This window comes from Lontra canadensis, unplaced genomic scaffold (assembly GCF_010015895.1).
Source record: "Lontra canadensis isolate GAN:19392208 unplaced genomic scaffold, GSC_riverotter_1.0 scaffold4, whole genome shotgun sequence".
Taxonomy (NCBI): domain Eukaryota; kingdom Metazoa; phylum Chordata; class Mammalia; order Carnivora; family Mustelidae; genus Lontra; species Lontra canadensis.
The window spans coordinates 43,661,418-43,680,506 of NW_022630998.1; the positions used below are offsets into that span (position 1 = coordinate 43,661,418).

The 19,089-nt window shown below is 36.7% G+C and overlaps 1 protein-coding gene across 3 annotated transcripts in view; it reads left to right on the forward strand.

Moving 5' to 3' along the window:
• The window catches only part of SGTB (small glutamine rich tetratricopeptide repeat containing beta), a 40,113-nt gene extending 22,402 nt beyond the window's left edge, over positions 1-17,711 (forward strand). For 2 of the 3 annotated variants that reach the window (XM_032849634.1, XM_032849651.1), the window contains 6 exons: positions 8,685-8,789; positions 12,713-12,851; positions 12,956-13,018; positions 16,080-16,117; positions 16,349-16,432; positions 17,527-17,711. In XM_032849634.1, the coding sequence (XP_032705525.1) occupies positions 8,685-8,789; positions 12,713-12,851; positions 12,956-13,018; positions 16,080-16,117; positions 16,349-16,432; positions 17,527-17,638 (541 nt within the window). In that variant the 3' untranslated portion in view covers positions 17,639-17,711. The remainder of the gene's footprint in view (positions 1-8,684; positions 8,790-12,712; positions 12,852-12,955; positions 13,019-16,079; positions 16,118-16,348; positions 16,433-17,526) is intronic. The other variant, XM_032849643.1, reaches the window with a different exon arrangement.
• Positions 17,712-19,089: the final 1,378 nt, after the last annotated feature.

Genomic DNA, 19,089 nt, shown 5'->3' on the forward strand with positions numbered 1-19,089 from the left:
TCCCAGGAATTTACATGGAATTTCTGGAATTTGCCTAACCACAGCAGTCTCATAGGGCTCTCATTTAACCTACTTCTAGATAACATAGTTATATATTTGCATTTTGTAGCATTATTTATTAAATTCATATTTTGCTTTTGGCTCGTTAAAGTGTCTCTGTTTCACACATTCTCTTTATTTTGTCATTCAATCATATTTTGATTTGATAAATTCTTGCCAAACACCTGCTGTGTACCAGTGCTGTCACTGGAGGTATAGTTGGTTTTCTGTACTCAAATGCAGAATCTTTTATTTTATCCCTAGAGACTTTTATCTTGTTATAGACTCTTATGTGTATGACCCTTAGTCTTTTTGGATAATTTGTAAAGTAACATATTTGCTTTTGCTCCTAGTTTCATATCATCCATAAACTTAAGGATGCCATATATTATATTATGTCAGTTATGAAGTCAACTAAGAGAGAAATCACAGGGAAGTGGTTAAGAGCAGGGGTTCTGACCCAGACTCTTTTGAATTCTGATTTCTGGCGCTGACACTTACTAAGTATGTGACCTTGAGCAAATTACCTACCATATGCATGCCTTAGTTTCCCCATTAGCAAAATATGGATAATAGAATCTACCCCATAGGACTTTTGTAGAGATTAAATAGTTAATACATATGAAGTACTAGGAAGCTGTCTAGTAAAGAGTGTTTTACACAACAGTATTATTATTGTGTAATAATACTATATAATTGTGTTATAATTATATATCATTAATTATATACTATATTAACTAAATATTATTTATTATATCATTAATTCTGTTATAATATATTTAATATTATCATTATTATCTATGCAATCTGAGTTTTTTTGCTTTGATCAGAATATGAAGAAAGACCCAAATTTATTGGTGTCCAAATATGTTGTCAGTTGTCTTTCTCTGTCTTTCTCTGATTTACTAGTCTGGTAGTAGGCCTATTAAAATAAGAAAGGAAATGATGTTAGGCAGGAGTTGCTCTGAATGAATCTATGTCATTTATCTTCTTTTTTTGGGTAGGGGGAAGGTCCTCTTAAATTTTTTGAAAGACTTTGAACTTGAAAGAAGTTTACAGTAAATACCTTTATATCCAGCCACACCAAGATTTTTGCCTTTAATATTTTACTATATTTGCTGTGTCACATGTTTTTTTACCTATTTGTACCCCCCTCTGTTCATTAGTCTGTCTTATTTTTGAAGCATTTCAAGGTAAACTGCACCCATCAGTACACTGTCCCCCTAAATACTTCATCATGCATGTCATTAATAGAGTTCTGTATTTTGCATTTTTTTCCTTTGAGGTAAAATACACAAGTCATAACATACACAAATCTTAACTGCACTTTGCCTGAGTTTTGACAAATGCATACAGTTGTGTAACACAAAACCCCCATCAAGCTACTGAAAATTATGCGTGCCCCTTCAGAGTCAGTTGCCTAAAACACCAGAGGCAGCCACTGTTCTGTTTTGTTTTATTTACCTACTACAGATTAGATTTGTTTCTTTGAGAGTTCCACCTAAAAGAAATTGTACCATATATACTTTTAGGTGTGTGACTGTTTTTGCTTAGGTCGATGGTTTCGAGATTCACTGTGTTGTTGCTTGTCTCATTGGTTCTTGTTTTTAATTGCTCAGGCATCCTCTACTGTTGGCATGTACACAGTTTACCGAGATGTTTTCCTATTTATGATCATCTGAGTGCTTTTTTTTGTTTGTTTGTTTTGTATTTTGTCCAGAATTTGTAGTTATTATTTGTGGAAGATCCTTATGGATCCAAAAGGAAGTTAGTTGTCCATACTAGAAATCTACATTTCCTTTACCAAAAAATCCCTTTATTAATGTGTCCTAATAATCTAGCCCAGAAAAATTAAAAATCCATATACTTTGTGCAAAATGAACTTTGCAAGCTGTGTGTTTTATTGTCTGTCATCAGATGACAGAGATATATGTTTTAATTTAATTTGTTTTAATTTAACATGAAAATTTTTAATTTAACATGAAATGTTTGAAAAAAATTAATAGTGTCACTAAATGTTATGAACAGATATAGATGTTATCAGAAAATTGCTTGTTTATAGACCACAGTAAGCCATACACTTTTAACTGTGAATATGGTAAATTGGAGCCTAAATAAATCATTTACTTCAAATGAGATTAGGGTTCATGAATAGTCTTATGTTTACTAGTACTGGATTAAAAGAGATTCTTGTGCTTGCTTTTCATTTATCTGTCATTAAGTTGAAATCAATAATCATGCTCATCTTTTTCATTTAAATAGTATTTTTTCCCCTGAGGAGTTCAGTAATAGAGCAAGCAATTTAGTATTAAATAATTAGAAAACTTTATTTATATATTTAATACAAATATTGACAAAAGGTCAAAAAAATTTTAGACCCCAGTAAAGTTATAGATTTCTCAATAGTTTTGCCAGCTACTTCTTGCATTTTTCTTAGCCAGCTGGCTGCCAAGAATTAGAGGCCCGGAATAGTAGATCTAAATATTTCTTTGGATATTCATTTTCACAGTTTTATGCCTATTCAAAATATTGTTCATATATTAAACTCGCTAGCATGAACTGTAGTTTTCTTTTTATAGAAGTGACTTTCTTATATGTTAGAAAATAATCACTCGGCATATTTCTTAACCATGAGACTTTCTCGTCTAGTTTATCTTCTGTTTTAGCTTTTAGGATCCTAAGGATGCTTTAGGTTCAGCTTAGGTACCAGGAGAACCTGAGTCCCTTCTTGAAAACCCATTATTTATTTTTGCTTTTTTTCTCTACTCCCAGCACTCACTGATCATGATATATAACATTTATGTCAGTTTATCATATGTTGTGCCTTATTTTATTTTCACACTTGTTTTATTTCTTCAGAAGAAAGGCAGAGATTGAAGCTTGTATATTTTTGTGTCTCTTATAGTACCTAGCATGGTTCCTCATAGAACTTCAGCCAATTTTTGTTGGATGCATGGAGGACTATAGAAGAACTGTAAGAAATTTCCAGTGATATTGAAGCGACGACACTCACTTTAACACTTGTATACAAAAACAACAAATGATTGAATACAGGTCTAAAACATTTCCAAGTACTTTATAATATGAAATGATATTTTATATTAAGCTAGCTAACTTTCTGTGTCTTCTATCCCTAAAGAGTACTCTTATTTCTTTTGTACAACCTCATTGCTGAGTACGTTACTTTACCCATGACCGTCTCCTATTTCTGGAGTGGATGGATGGTTGAATGACTGAGACAATAAATGGAATTAAAGGTGTATAGGAGAGAGTCAGAGCATGATGGAGAGAATTTGTCCAGAGGCCTCTCAGATGATGGAGAATTGGAGATGGATCTAGATTTGATGGACAGGTAGAACTTAGATGGAGGATGGGGGAAGGTATTTTAAGTTGGAGAACATAGTTTAAAAGGCATGATTAGGGATGTTAGTAACAATGTGAGCTCTGAGAAAGACTGAAACAGAGACCACACTGTTTTTCCCTTTGTTTTCCTCCACCTCCATAAACAGCATGTAGTTGTTAGGCTCACTTGGATTTGAACTTGGTTCATGGAATTTGGAGTTGAATCTCAGGTCAGCTGTGTATTAGCTCCGTGATCTTGGGCAGCCGCTTAACCTTTCGAGCTTCAGTTTCTTCACCTGTAAAATAGAGATAATACTAACCAGGTCATAGGGTAATTGTGAGGAGTGATAATATATATAAAGCACCTAGCATAGTTCTAGGCTTTCAATATTTGTTTCTTTCAAAAACAGTGTAATTACCAGTTATAGAAATGGGTTTTTGCTCTAAATTATTTATGCATGACCTATGGTATGGGAGATGTAAGTTATCTGTGATTTTTCTTTCTGCCTTGTCTTCTATAAAAATAAAACACAGGTTATGTTCATGCTCTTGTTCTAACAGGGTAAAGAAGGCGAGGGTGTCAGAAAACATGGTGACTCTGACTGTATTGTTCTATTGGAATTTCATTAGTTATGCCCTGATAACCAGACAGCAGGGGCAGAGAGAGAGGCCACATTGATATTCAGTTCAGACACTGACATGTTTGGCTTCATCTCACAGAAGATTTTAATATAGCCCAAATTCTCTTCCCTTTCCTGGCCTTAGAAGTTCAGGTGCCTGTTCTATTTTGAAAGATCCTAGCTTGCAGTTTGTGATCTAAAGCTAAAGCTATCGGGCACCTGGGTGGCTCAGTCAGCTAAGCGTCTGAGGTTGGCTCAGGTCATGATCCCAGGGTCCTGGGATCCAGCCCCGCATCAGGCTCCCTGATCAGTGGGGGGCCTGCTTCTCCCTTTCCCTGCTGCTCCCCCTGCTTATGTGCGCGCTCTCTCTGTCAAATAAATAAATACATAAATAAAATCTTAAAAAAAAAAAAGAAGCTAAAACTATCAAGATTGAAACATAGTCATCCTCTTCGCTTCTGCCCCCTCTTTCTGGGTCTGATTCTCCCTGCCTTATTCCTTTTCTTTTTATCAGTATCTGAAGTGAGAGTCAGGGTGTCTTCTGCTCGGTTTACCTTTTCTGTATATCTCCCAACAGCTCATTTGTTCCCTCCTCCATTTCTATCACTACTCCTTTAGTTCAGGTTCTTAAGTTTTGCTAAACTAGTGCTACAGTAACTTGGTTTGGTTTCCACTGTCCACTTGCACTCCCTACTCCAGTCTTCTGACAAAAGGGTCTTTCTAAAATGTGCAATTAATCATCTAATTTTTGCTTTCTTCTTGCTAGACCCAAATACCTATATGATCATATTTAAACTCCTCAGCATGATGCATAAGATCTTTTATAATTATGCATTTAAAAAATATTTGGCTGCTTTTGTTAGCCATTCATTTTAAAAAATAGATTATTTATTTGAGAGAGAGAGAGAGAAGACACGAGTGGGGGAAGGGTTGAAGGATGGGGAAAAGCAGGCTCCTAGTTGAGCAGGATTCCTGATGTGTGGTGCTATTGCAGGATCCTGGGATCATGACCTGAGCCAAAGACAGACGCTTAATCAACTGAGCTACCCAGGCATCCCATCATTTTCCTTTTTAAAATTTCATTATTTTCACTGTTCTTCCTACTCCATTCTTCTTTCTACTCTATGCATATGGAATGTGAAATTTGCTGACATGCTGACATGTTGAGACGTCTCTCTATGCTTTTATGTGCGCTGCCTAGAATGCTTTCTACCTTATTTAACTGGTCAGTGGCCAGCCATCCTTCAAGACCCTGCTAGTGTTGCTTTTGGAAAGATTTTCTAAATATTTTTTCTTCCCAATCTCCTGTCCATGCTCTGCACACTTCTCCACCATGTCCTATGGAATGGTGCTGTCCAGATGGTAGGTCCTAGCCACACGCGGCTGGTCAAACGTAAGTTAAACTTAATAAAATAAAAAATTCCATCCCTCAGTTGCACTACCATATTACACGCACTGTTTAGCCACATGTGGGCAAGGGGCTACTGTATTGGATAGCACAAAAAAAGAAGTTACTTATCACAGAAAAGTCTATTAGCTCCTGCAGGGTTAACTATACTTTTCTCATGTTGCCTCTCCCTTTGATGCTTTGTTGATACTTCTTTTGATTCCACTGTTGCACTTATACTATTATTTATTTACATGTGTTTTTCTCTATTAGTGAAAGATTGGAGAGCAGAGATATAGCCTCTTCATCTATGTGTCTTGGCTTGGATTTCAGGGTTTAGCATATTATAGTTTTCAACAAAAGTTTGAGTTGAATTGATGTAGTGAATTTTAGAAGGGAATTGCCTCCACTTGAAAGACTTCTAATACTGAAACAGTTGTATGTCAGCATGTTTTATAAATATATACATAGATATGTATTATAAATAATATAGTAAGTTTATTATATAATACATATTTAGGAAAATAAATTTAAAGCTATTTAAAACGCATTTCAACTTACTGAAAGAGTAATACATGAACATCTTTATATGCTTATTATAGAGTCGAAAATAGCTAACATTTGCCATGTTTACTTCCTCTTTCTTTCTCTCTTTCTGTCTCTGTGGGGGTGTGTGAGTATGTGTATTAAGTTTTCTTGCTGGTCCTAAATCCTTCAGTTATCTTCTAAGAATGAGAATATATTCTGCCTAATTATCATGTCATTCACCTGTAGGAAAATTAGTGTTAATATTGACATTTCTTCATTTGTCCCTAGAATATCTTCAATAACTCTGTCTTTGACCCAGAAGCCAATCAGTGTTTGTGTATTGCATTTTGAGATGTTACTTTTGTCTCTTAATCTAGAATATATTACTGGTTCTTTATTTTTATTTTTTTATGACATAGACATTTTTGAAGAATTCAGACCAGTGATTTTATAGCATGTGCCATTATCTGGCTTTGTGTGATTGCTTCCTCATTATAATTTTAGGTTAAAGTGTGGTATGAAGCCCACATAAATAATTTTGTGTGCCATTTATTACATTATAGCAGGAGGCACATAATTTCTAACTGTCTATTAGTGATGATTCTAAGTTTGATATCTTAGGGTGGTGACCATCATATCTATTATTCCTTTCGTAATTATAATTAAACCTTATCTGTAGGGTCAGATCATGTGAATATCCCATTCCCCAGCAATCTTTTACTCAATGTTTTACCATCTGTTTATGATCTTTCTTTGAATCATTAAAACACTGATGGTTACAAAATGGTGATTATCTGATTTTATCATTTCTTTTACATGTATTTTCTCACATATTTCTGTAAAGAAGAGCTTTCTTTCTACTCCTCTCTTTTCCACTTTCCTCCTCCTTCCGTCTATCCCAACTTTCTTGAGTATCATCATGGACTAATGAATTTTCAAAATCGCTATTAAATATGTTATAATTGCCATAATTTTATTTTTGGCACTTTAACTTATCCCATATTTGGCTAGTGGGAGCCCCTTTAAACTGGCTATGGTGTCCTTTTATATAACTTTGTTTTGAACATTTTCTTGCTTCCTGAGACAGCAAGGTATTCCACATTTGCCTTGTACATTCTTTGCCCTAGACCTGAGCTCAGCTATTTCTACAAGTAGCCCCTATTCCTGTTAGTGGAAAATAGTATTTAGAAACCAAGATCTGGTCACAAGACGTGATCATTGCTACTGAAGTGTTATTGCTTCTTCAGTGAACAGAGCTAGGGAATATAACTTTTGAAGAATCTTTGGTTTATACAGATACATTCAATTTGCATCCCATTGTCACAGAAATCTCCCCGACACTTCCCCATTTTATGTGGATTTCTTTTCTTCCGCAGTGAAAATCCTGCTTTCAAACAGCACCAGTATATTTAATTAGGTCTACCCTTCAATATTCTTCAGTTGATAGTACAATACTAATATTATACCTCTAGCAAGCCTACTAAGTAAACTTCACAGTTTCTTTTCTCCTTAGAGTCCATCTGATTTAAGATATATACTCAGAATACTACTTGAAAGTTACTTGATTTCTTTTTGATCTATAGTTAGCATCATTTTTCTGTTTGACTCAGTTGCAAGGTTTGCTTTTTCATCCTTTTTGAAGTCTTATTCCCATTTTTATCCCATCTACCTCATGCCCACCCATCCTCTTTGAGAGTGAGAATTTTCATATAAGTTTGATTTCTGAACCATGTAAATATTTTCCATAAAAATAAACAAACAGGATGGTCAGTAATAATGACTCTGTCCTCAACTATGCTTTTTGCTTCGTGTCTGATATTTGTGTTCCTATATCAACTATTTTTGCTTAGTTTTCAATTGGCCTGATTTTCTTTTTCTATCCCTTTCTTTAACCTGTGTGTGATTATGTTCTGGTGAAATGTATACAATTTGAGAAACTGATTTTTATCTAGGTTACTTTGTAGGTGCTTTTATGTTTGAATTGTTTTTCTGCAATGATATTCTTTGGTTCCCTCTGTCTTCCCTGTTTTGTTTTGTTTTGTTTTGTTTTTGTCTTCTATGGTATTGATTGAGTTATTTTTACTTCATTTTTTCTTTCTAATTATTTGGAAGTGATACATTCTAAATGCCTTCTTTTAATGGTCACTTTTTAAAAAGGATTTTATTTATTCATTTGACAGAGATCACAAGTAGGCAGAGAGGCAGGCAGAGAGAGAGGGGGAAGCAGGCTCCCCGCTGAGCAGAGAGTCCAATGTGGGGCCTGATCCCAGGACCCTGATACCATGACCCGAGCCGAAGGTAGAGGCTTAACCCACTGAGCCACCCAGGTGCCCCTTAATGGTCATTTTTAATGTCCATCCTTCTCATGCTGGTTAGTTTGTGTTGAATGTTCAATCAAATAAACCCATTGCTCTTTTTCATATGAACTACCAAATCAGGTTTGTTGAATTCTGGACTTAACACTTAAATTTTTTTTTCACTTAAAGGAGACTGTATGTTTATTTATTTTTTTAAATTTTATAATCTTAATTTGAAAAGAGAGTCTCAGTCATCCTATATGAAGAAAAATTGAGAGAAACTGGAGTGACCACCACCTTTCCTTCATAGCCTGCCATTTTGTTTGATTATAGAGTTATCTTAGTTTGATTTAGATATTTACTGGCAGTGATATACAAATTGGGACAAAGAAAATGTAGTTTTATAGTACTTAACAATCTAAATTAGTGTCTTGTGGTCTGCTTCTAATAAAAATCTTCTCTTTCTCTTAGGGCTGCTGCTCAGAGTAAATTAGGTCACTACACGGATGCAATAAAGGACTGTGAGAAAGCAATAGCAATTGATTCAAAATACAGCAAGGCCTATGGGAGAATGGGGTAAGCTCAGGCAAAATGTTCAAAGTGGTACTAGGGAGTATCAGACTTGCTGGTAATGGTTTGTTTTTCAGTTTCCTGCTTAAATTCTGCAAGGAAGATCAATATACCATTGAAGAGAGGAAATGACTGCAACTTCTTTGAGTTGGGATGTATGATGAATATATGTATGATGCATGGTTGGTTGTTGGGGAAAATCATACAACTGTGTTGAGTAGACTTACTTCATATTCAGGGCCACAAATCTCAAACGAGCACTCAGTATTTTGACGGACAATCCTACTATACTTCCTTCTACTTTCACCTTACCACACTCTTCCCACCTTCTCTTCTCTCTTCAGATTTCCACCACACACTCCATGGTGACTCTCAGCTCATGCCTGCCTTGCACTTAATTGAGAAAATAGATGCATTTAGAAGAAAAGTAACTCCTCTTCTTGCTTCTGAATGAACCAATCCACCTGCCTTTGTACCCTCAAAGACTGCCTTTTGTTCCTGTTCAGATGGAAGGGTTCTTTTCTCAGACTTGCCTTCACTCATGCTTTACATCTCGTCTCTTTGTACCTTCTCCAGGACTTTATGCTTGGAATCCTCTCCTTCATCTTCTGCAACACCAGATTTCCCACCTCCAAAAGTGACAGTGACTCCATGCAGAAAGTTCATAGGAAATCACCCATTGGAACTATCCTTTTCCCAGCGAGGCCATTTCCCAGCTCTTCCTTCTCTGAATGGCTCCCTTGGCTACCTGTGTTTGCTGTCTCATCTCCCTCAGGTCTCATTTGCTCTCCACTTACTCTGATAGGGCCTTCATCTCTGTCACTCTACTGACAGCTGTGTTCACAGTCCCCAGTTGACTGTATTTTGCCAGGGCCAGTGTTCACATGTGTATCCTTAACCTGCTCCATGTTTTAGTATTTGGCATGATTAACTTTTTTTTCTTTTAAAGTTTATTTATTTATTTAAGTAATTTCTAAACTACCCAACGTCACAGCTCTTCCAACTGAGTTGCCCAGATGCCCTGGCACAATTAACTTATTTTTGAAATACTTTATTCTCTCCACTTCTGTGACATCACACTTCCTGGTTCTCCTTCTACTTCATTGGATGCTCTTTCCCAGTCTCCCTTGCTAGTTATTCCTTCTCTACCACCTCTAAATAATGGTTAATTTCAGGGCTCTCTCCTCTGATGCTGCCATTTTTCTGTTCTCTCTTGTGATTGCATCCTGTCCCATGCTTTTAAATTCCATCCATAGTCAGTACTCATTATTCATGGATTCTGTATTTAGGAATTTGCATACATGCTGAAATTTTTTTGTAATCCCCAAATCAGTAATCACTGTGCTTTTGTGGTCATTCACGGAAGGGTAAAAAATTTGAGTCACCTGTCAGCAGAGGTCTGGTGAGATGGTGCTCTGCCTTTTTGTTTTAGTTTTCATGCTATAAACGAGTGTCATTTTCAGTCTTTCTAGGGCTGTATTTTTTTTCTTTTTGCATTTGCATGCCTTTTGTGATTGATTTCCCTGTTTACAGTGGCCCCCAAAATGTAGGCTGAAGTGTTGTCTAGTGTTCCTAATCACAAGAAGGCTACAGTGTGCCTTATGAAGAAAACATAATTTTTGATCAGAAATGAGTTGTGCTGTTGGCTATTGGCTAATGAATCATTAATATATAATTTATATATATATTATGCATATAATAGATATAATTAATAATATATATTAAATAAGCTTTCTTTAAAAAGAAACACATAATATAGATTGTTTTGATCTGTTCATGAAAATGTTGTGATCAAAAGCTCACAGGAACACAGTCCTCTATTCCCTCGAGGAACAGTTGTTCAGTATTTGCTAATTTATTATTTGTTATATTCTTTATAGAATATAACTACTGTTGTTAATGAGTTTCAACTGTATATGAAGATGCAGCTCTTAAGTTACATGTCTGAACTCCATACTCATATATTCAACTGCTTTTCATGTTTGATGTTTGATAGGCATTTAAAGCTTCCCCTGAGGCAAATAATACATTATATGTTAATCTAAAAAAAAAGGGGAAAAAAAAAGCTTAATATGCCCCCCAAAGAACTTTTGTTCCCTTCTTAAATCTTTCCCATCTCAGTAAATGGTACCATCATTCACCTCCCAGTACCAAAAGGTCAGAAGCCTAGGAGTCATCCTTCATTCTTATGCCTGGCACAACTAATCTATCAGCAAGTCCTGTCAATTCTGGTTTCCATATATATCTTGAACTCAAGCAGTGAATGTGGTCTTGTTTCTAAACCTAGTTCAAATTACTATCTCTTACCAAGGTTACTACTGTAGCTTCATAACTGGTCCCCCTGCTGCCATTCTGCCCATACCCATGGTGATCATCTTCAGAAAAGCCAGAGTGATTATTCTTTCTTTTCTTCTTTTTTTTTTTTTTTTTTAAGAGATGGGGAGAGAGAGGCACAGGAGAAGGGAGAGGGGCAGAGGGAGAGAGAATCTTAAGCTCTGCACCCAGCAAAGAGCCTAACATGGGGCCCAATCTCACAACCCTGAGATCATGACCTGAGCCAAAATCAAGAGTCAGAGGTTTAACCACAGTGCCCTCAGAGTGAATGTTCTAATGCATAAATCAGATCTGTCACTCCATTGCAACCACAACAAAATCCAGACTCCAAACCATGGTCTTACATGATCTGGCATCTCATTATTCCCTGACATCATCTTTCCACACTTTATTTTCTGTGCTCTCTCCTTATCAGCTTTTGTCTCGTTCCTTAAGTATACCAAACACATCACTCTCAGGGCCATTGTGTTTACCATGTCTTCTTTTCAGAATGCTCTTCCTTTGATTTTTCATGTAACTGCTTTCTACTCATCACTCAGGTCTTTTCACTGTGGCTGTCTTTGAGCAGCTCCCCCTTTCCTTAATATTATGATTTTATTTGCGTGTTTATTACTTATCTTTCCAGGTAGGATGGAATTTTCTTAATCTCAAGGACTTTCATCTTTCTCATTGTGAACTATAAAATAGTATCTGGTGTGAAGTAGGGTTTCAGTAATTACCTACTGATTGTTGATCCATTGAGGACTCCAAACAAAGATCTTTCATTGTTGACGAGAAGAAAGTGAATTAGGTTCTGAGAATTTTTCTGTGGTTAGACACTGTGTTCTGTCTTGATCAAACCTCTGGGCGCTAAGTCATCCAAGAAAGAAGTGGAGTAATTTGTTAAAAACAAGTCTATACTATAAACAACCTCAATACTATCTACCCGTATATGCCAATATTGCATTAGTTCTTAAGTAATTTTCTGATAAATTCTAACTAGGTAGAGAATAAGAAAATAATGAACTTTTTGATCTGTGCCTGGGATAAAAATTCATTGGGTTGTAAAGATGCTAATTTTATCTACTTCACAGCTAACATGTCTTCTTTACAAGTTCACTGATAACCCATCGCCCATTTTTATTTTTTATTTTTTTAATGGCAAGTTGATATTTATTGTGGCTCAGTGCCTTTTTTAGGAAGACGGAAGAAAATGGGGCATTCAGAGTCCTTAAAATGGTTTTAGCATCATGGAGTTACAGTGGCCTCAGTTTGTTAGTCAGCTCACATCTTTGCGGATCTTTATCATTCATAAGGCAATTACTTCACATATGAGGCTTACAATTGGAAGGGTAGGTAAGTTTCATTTCTTAGCATTAAATTCATGACTTATAGGATGGCCAAAGTTGTCAGCAAGCAGAAAGGAGAGAGTCCAGACTTACAGAATCTTGGAATTAGAAGGAATTTTCTTGATATTTGCCTGAATTCCTAATACAGTGAATCAAGTAAGCGTAGTCTGGATTCAAATTGAATACTGAGATAGATGTTTGACTATTGGTGATGTCCTGATATTCTTTAATCATATATCTTCTATTCTCATGTTTTCTTCTTTTCAGATTGGCCCTCACTGCCATAAATAAATTTGAAGAAGCAGTTACAAGTTATCAAAAGGCATTAGATCTTGACCCGGAGAATGATTCTTATAAGTCAAATCTGAAAATAGCAGAACAGAAGTTAAGAGAGGTATCTAGTCCTGTAAGTTATTAATGGCAGATGAGGGAAATATTTTCTGTCATTCTCAGTTTGTTATAATCAAATTATAGTGGTTGGAATAATTCTCAGCTATAATTGTTTTACAGACAGGAACTGGATTGAGCTTTGACATGGCTAGCTTAATAAATAATCCAGCCTTCATTAGTATGGTGAGTATATTTCCTTTTCTGCTCTCTGGCTCTGTTTTCCATAGAGCTTTATGGTTCCCAAACTTTTAGAAATAAATACTGGAGCTTTTGTGGTGATGGTAGTGGTAGAATGGGGACACAATGTTCTGGCTCAGGTTTTTAACCTTTGTATCTCTTTGTGAAAAAGACATGGAGAGACTTCAGGAAGCTCACAGATTCCCTGAAAATGTATAAAAAAATTTGTATACATGTGCACGTATGCATTTTTCTATGGAGAACTGTATTTTTCATCCAGTTGGCAAAGGGGTCTGCATATCTACAAAAGGTTAAAAACAACTCTTTTCCATGAAAGTAGCCCTAGGAAGATCTTTAATAATTGAAGTCTGAGTAGTTTGTCATGGTACCCTAAGCTCTCCTCTCATGGTCTGCTTACTTTCGATCCTGAGTTTATTTGAACTTTTAGTAGAATCCTCAGATGTATGTATTTTGTCCTTCAAAACAACAAAATGACTCATGGATCTTTTTAAAAACACACCTGCTCTGGTCCAGTTTTTGGAAACTGATTTAGTGGCTCGGGATGTTACCCAGGCATTTAAACCTCCTTGAGTGATTATTTCTGGTGGAGAACCATTTGTTCCACCACATGCCATGCCCTTGGAAGGCAGCAGTACCACCTGAATTCCTCTTTGGTTCTTAAAAAAAATGTGTCACGCATCCATGGAATCATTGAATTGAAATGCACAGATGGCTCACTCTCAGTGAGATAAAGAAGTCTTTTAAACAATTATTAGGTCTGTAGCAATTAGCTGTTTACAATTGGTAGTTGAGATCTTTGTAGACAGTAGGTAATTTTTGAATCACTAACTCTAAATGAGGTGTTGGGAAAGCCACCACTTGCTTTTAATTATCAGAGAGATAATTATTTGGCTGACTTGCACATAATTCACTAACTCTTCTCATGTCTCAGGATTGAGCCCATCACATTTAAGTTGGTCTTATCTACATGCCAGCAATTACAGGTCTCTTTGTAAGTTTTGTGACATTTTTAGCATTGTTACCCATTTCTAGGCCTCAGGTTATGCTATTGTAGTAGGATGTGAAAATCGATTTTTTTTTTTTTTAAGTTTCAGATTTGTCTTAGCCCTCAAGATGTTATGTACCAAAGTGAAGTGTTGCAGAAGGCGGCAGTTAAAAACATACTGTGCGACTTGTGAAGAGAGTGAGGTTGATAGACAGTAAGAGGATTTTTGGAGAAAGCTATTGGAGTTACAGAGCCTTTTTCCATGTGTGAGGGAATAAAGGGGGCCTGCCCTCCTCTGAAGCCCACAGAGAGGGCTTTTCTGGCCCACTCAGAGAGCTTTCTAGATGGCCCTCAGTAGGCTGGTGTCTGACCTGCTGGCTATAGAAGCCTGTGTGGTTTAGCAAATAACTATACTGATGGCAATGGAGTGGAGGGGTGTTTTCTGTGGACCAAGGTGAGCACACGTGCTCAGAAGATAGTCCATTGTGATCTGCCTGGAAAAGCCTCTTGGAAGGTGACAGGACTGTAAGAGAGTCTCTAGAGGAGGACTACAAAGAACCTGGGACTAAAGGGAAAGTCATAGTGTCCATCCAGAGTAAGTTACTCTTCTCAGAGGATAGATGAGAAATACCCAGAGGGGTGGGCGTGGGAGATGTTTCTGAAGGACCTTAGAGCCCCAAGAGAGATCCCGAGTAGTTGTAAACAATCTGTACATCCAAAGAGCACCATTGCAAAACCACTGAGATAGTACCAGTCATCAACTTTCCTGTACCCCTGACTCCCAGGACTCTTGTGCAGCCTGCTGGCGGAAGATGCACAGAAGCACTGTGGTGAAAAAGAGCAGGCAGTTGTGCCTCTGTCTTCTGGTGCGACTGGCCCATGCGAAGTAGGCCCAGGCCGGGGAGGGGAAACGCTTTGCCTGTAAATGAAGTGTTATGTATACGGTTATTACAATGAATAAGATGTGTAGTACTGAACCAGAGGTCGTTTTCTAACTTAAAGCGACTAGAGGGGGGCACCTGGGTAGCTCAGTTGGTTGGGCATCGGCCTTCGGCTCAGGTCATGATTCCGGGGTCCTGGGATCGAATCTGAGGTTGGGCTCCCTGCTTAGTGGGGAGTCTAATTCTCCCTCTGCCTCTGTCCCTCCACTCATCCTCTCACTTTCTCAAATAAATTAAAAAAAAAAAAAAGGCAACTAGAGGACTGTTTACTTAAAAGCGACCAGAAAAGCCCTAGGATCTGCTCTGTATTTCCTCTAGGTCCTAGAATCTAGAAGAGGATGAACTGCTTTTATAGAATCAGATTGAAAGGGCTGTGAAACAAGACTTTCTATTTATAGCTCATAAATCCTGCTTTTTCTGTGTAATGTCCACAGTATTTGTGTGTTGGTGCAGAGGCACTAATCCCAACCAAGACTTGAGGAAAGCTAATGAACTGTTTGCAAGTAAGTCAGACAGTTCTCTTTATGGCAATGAAAGCAAGTGATCGCTTTTTCCAACACCTCATGTAGGGTCAGTAAATCAAAATTACTGTCTACAAAAGATTTAGACTAAATGTTACATGAACATTTAAGGCAAAACAAAAACCAAAAACTGATATGCTTTCAAAACAAAGTTTTACAAGTGACCAGAGCTGAAGGCAGACACTTAACCAACTAAGCCACCCAGGCATCCCATTTGCGATGTATTTTCAATGCCATTTTTTCCTAGTACTTTCTCTTTTTTTACATTCATTCATTTTGTTTAAAAGTACACTAAAACTAGGGGCGCCTGGGTGGCTCAGTTGGTTAAGCGTCCAACTGTTGGTTTTGGCTCTGGTCATGATCTCAGGGTCATGAGACAGAGCCCTGTGTCTGGCACAGAGCCTGCTTGGGATTCTACCCTCACCCCTCCACTTCATGCACATGTGTTCTCTCTCAAAAAAAAGTACACTAAAACTCTTAACAATATTAAAACATACATGGTTTAGCTTTCATTCCTGGTTTTTTTTTTTTTTAAATCTTGGTTAAAGATCCTTAAATATTAACTGCCTTTAATGGGAGATGCCATTTTTCAATTCCAGGCAGCAAGTTTAATGCAGAATCCTCAAGTCCAGCAGCTGTAAGTATATTTTCCCTCCCAGCTGCCAGGTTCCTAATTTGAGCACATCAGTTCCAAAGTGATAAGTGGTAAATGGTAGATAAATGCCAGCCAATTAGAACTTGGAGCCATTCACATTTGGCCTGAATTCCTACACAGTGCGAGTATATTTAACTTATTTCTCCTTAGCCAGTATCCTCCTTGTTAAAGAATATGTGCTCATTCCAGTGACATATCTCTTGCCTATTCTAGAATGTCAGGAATGATGACAAATGCTATTGGGGGACCTGCTGCTGGAGTTGGGGGACTAACTGACCTGTCTAGCCTCATCCAAGCGTAAGTGTTACCTAAATAGAAATAGTAAAAAAAATTGTTTGATAGCTTGTCTCTAAAGTGAAGGGACCAGGGCTTTCTTTAAAAATTTTTTTCTTTGACTATTCGTTATCAGTGGCTTCATTGTTACTCAATTTAAAGAAGTTCATAACTTGGAATTTTCAGACTGAAGGGCAGGAATTCAGAAGATCTGTACCCATGAAAAAGTTTTCCAGCAGATTTGAATAGCTACTCAGGATGTAGATGAAAGTCAAATATCTGCTTAAAGTATGTACTAATTTAGGTATACTCATATATTTAAAAATGGTGTATTCCATATATTAATGTCCCGACAATTTAGGAGACTATTTTAACTTTTTCAATGCATGTCCTCACCAGAGGAACTCTTTGATCTTCTTATGACTTGAGCACACTACCTTCACTTCCACTCACATTGCTTAAGATTCTCTGCTTTTTGAATTGATTTTTGCATCTGTGTGTCACGTTGCCCCTGGAAATTTTATATGAAGACACAAGGATCATTTGCTTTTTGTGATCGCAACCATGTAATCCCGCTTACAAGATTGCATTTTTACAGTGATCTTTACGTGGCACGATTATAGTGATATGTAACTCTTGAAGATTATATACTCAGGAATTTGTATTAAGGTTCTTTGCCTTTGTAAAAATCATTTATGTTAGGTAACATATATGTAACCAAAATGGATGTGACAACTATCATATGGTGATATATAATATATATATATATATATATATATAATATAATATCATATTATATTTGAATGCCTGCAATGAAAGCATGTACTATTCAGCCCTCTGGTTGTTTATGGTTAAGCATTAGAGAGGCTGGATTTCACCCTGATTTCAGGAAGTCACTTTTTAGCATGGTTGTTTTGTTTCTTATCAAGAACACTGAACTGTAATAATGCTATATGGAGGTACTGGTAGCTGGAAGATACTAAAATCAGGAGCCTTAGATTGGTTTTTATAGAAAAAGTTCCCTTTGAGTAACACCCACATCCTCTGCGGTTCTGTCTGCATGGGTATGATATGACTCTAAATTCCCTAATTCATACCACTTTGCTTCTTTACTCCAGGGGACAGCAGTTTGCTCAGCAGATACAGCAACAGAATCCTGAACTCATAGAGCAACTTAGAAATCATATCCGGAGCAGATCATTCAGCAGCAGTACTGAAGAACATTCGTGACTTGACCAGGGACCCTGGCCCAGAGCACAAATGATTATGACTCTTAAGTGTTTGCTGTAGATAGTGGCCAAAACAAAGACACCTAAAGAATCAATCTGTCTAGATGATAGGTTTGTCATAAATAGACTGAACATAACATGACTCCTTTGTAAACAAATGATCAGTAGCCCTGTGGAGTGCCAGTATAGTACTGGACAGGGTTCCATTTTCAAATCTTCATCATTGTATTTGTATATTAGACCTAATAGCAGAGTATATTTATTGAACAGTAGGGCTGTTTATTGGTGAGCTCTCCAGCTCCAGATTCCCATAAGCAAACCCTTTTGAGTTTGATGGAGATGACCAAGAGGAAAGATTTCTCATGCTGGTTTAGAAATATCCTGGCCACTGAATAGCATGTCTGGAGGAAAGAAATTTGTTGTCTAGGTTTCATTTTGATAGTGCTGTCAGTACTAAATATAGATCACAGGGGCCAGTACTATCTTTAATGCTGCTTGTTCTGAAGGGTAACACGGAATACTAAGAGCTGGTGGAAAGCAGCATTTGGTGCAAGGGTTGTTTTGAAAAGAAAAATAGATGCTGTGAATGTACAGAGAGTGAAGGTAGGATGTTCAGGTTTTCTGCATAGTTCTTAACTAATCTTGCCTGCAGTTTGGTCTTGATAACATTAGCATGGCCAATTACTCTAAGTACATACATAATAAAATACATTTAGAAATCCTTAATGGTACTGTTTAGGTCCTTTGTATAACTGTTCAATTTAACTTGCACAGTTTCCCCAGTGGTGACTTTACCATGGAAACTCTCAAATATATTTACATTTAAATAAGCCAGTGGTTTGACCCTCAAGGATTTTCTAAGTGGTATTTAATTATGTGCATATAAATACTGATTTTTTAACAACTCACTAATTATTTGATGGATTATAAAAACTTCTATCACTAACATTGCTTGTTCATGTAAACCTTTGCTGTAATTTGGCTTGGCATGTTGCTTTTATGCTTAATCTTAATTTGATGCAATGTAAACATTAATAGGGGACTTAAAATATTTCACTGAAATCAGAATTCATAGTTAAGAAATGTGGCATTAAGTATTAATGGCATGGCTTTAACTACAGCGATGGTAAGACCATTCTAACTGGAATTTCTTTTGTTAATTATGGAATTGGTAAAATTGGGTGAACACATAACAATTTCACAAGTGTGAGAGATAACTGAAAAAGTAATATAAAATTAAGTCAGTAATACTCATGATGATGAGGGCCTTACTATAACTATTCTCCTCAGAAGACCTGGTATCTAGAAGTTTAAATACCAACTTTTCCTTTCTTTTCCCTTGTGAGTTTAGAATAATGGTTCTGTAATTTCACTGTAAGAATTCATTAAAAACGAAGTTTCAGAGCCATACTTTCAATTTTTATTTAATAGGTCCTGTAGTAAGGCTTAGGA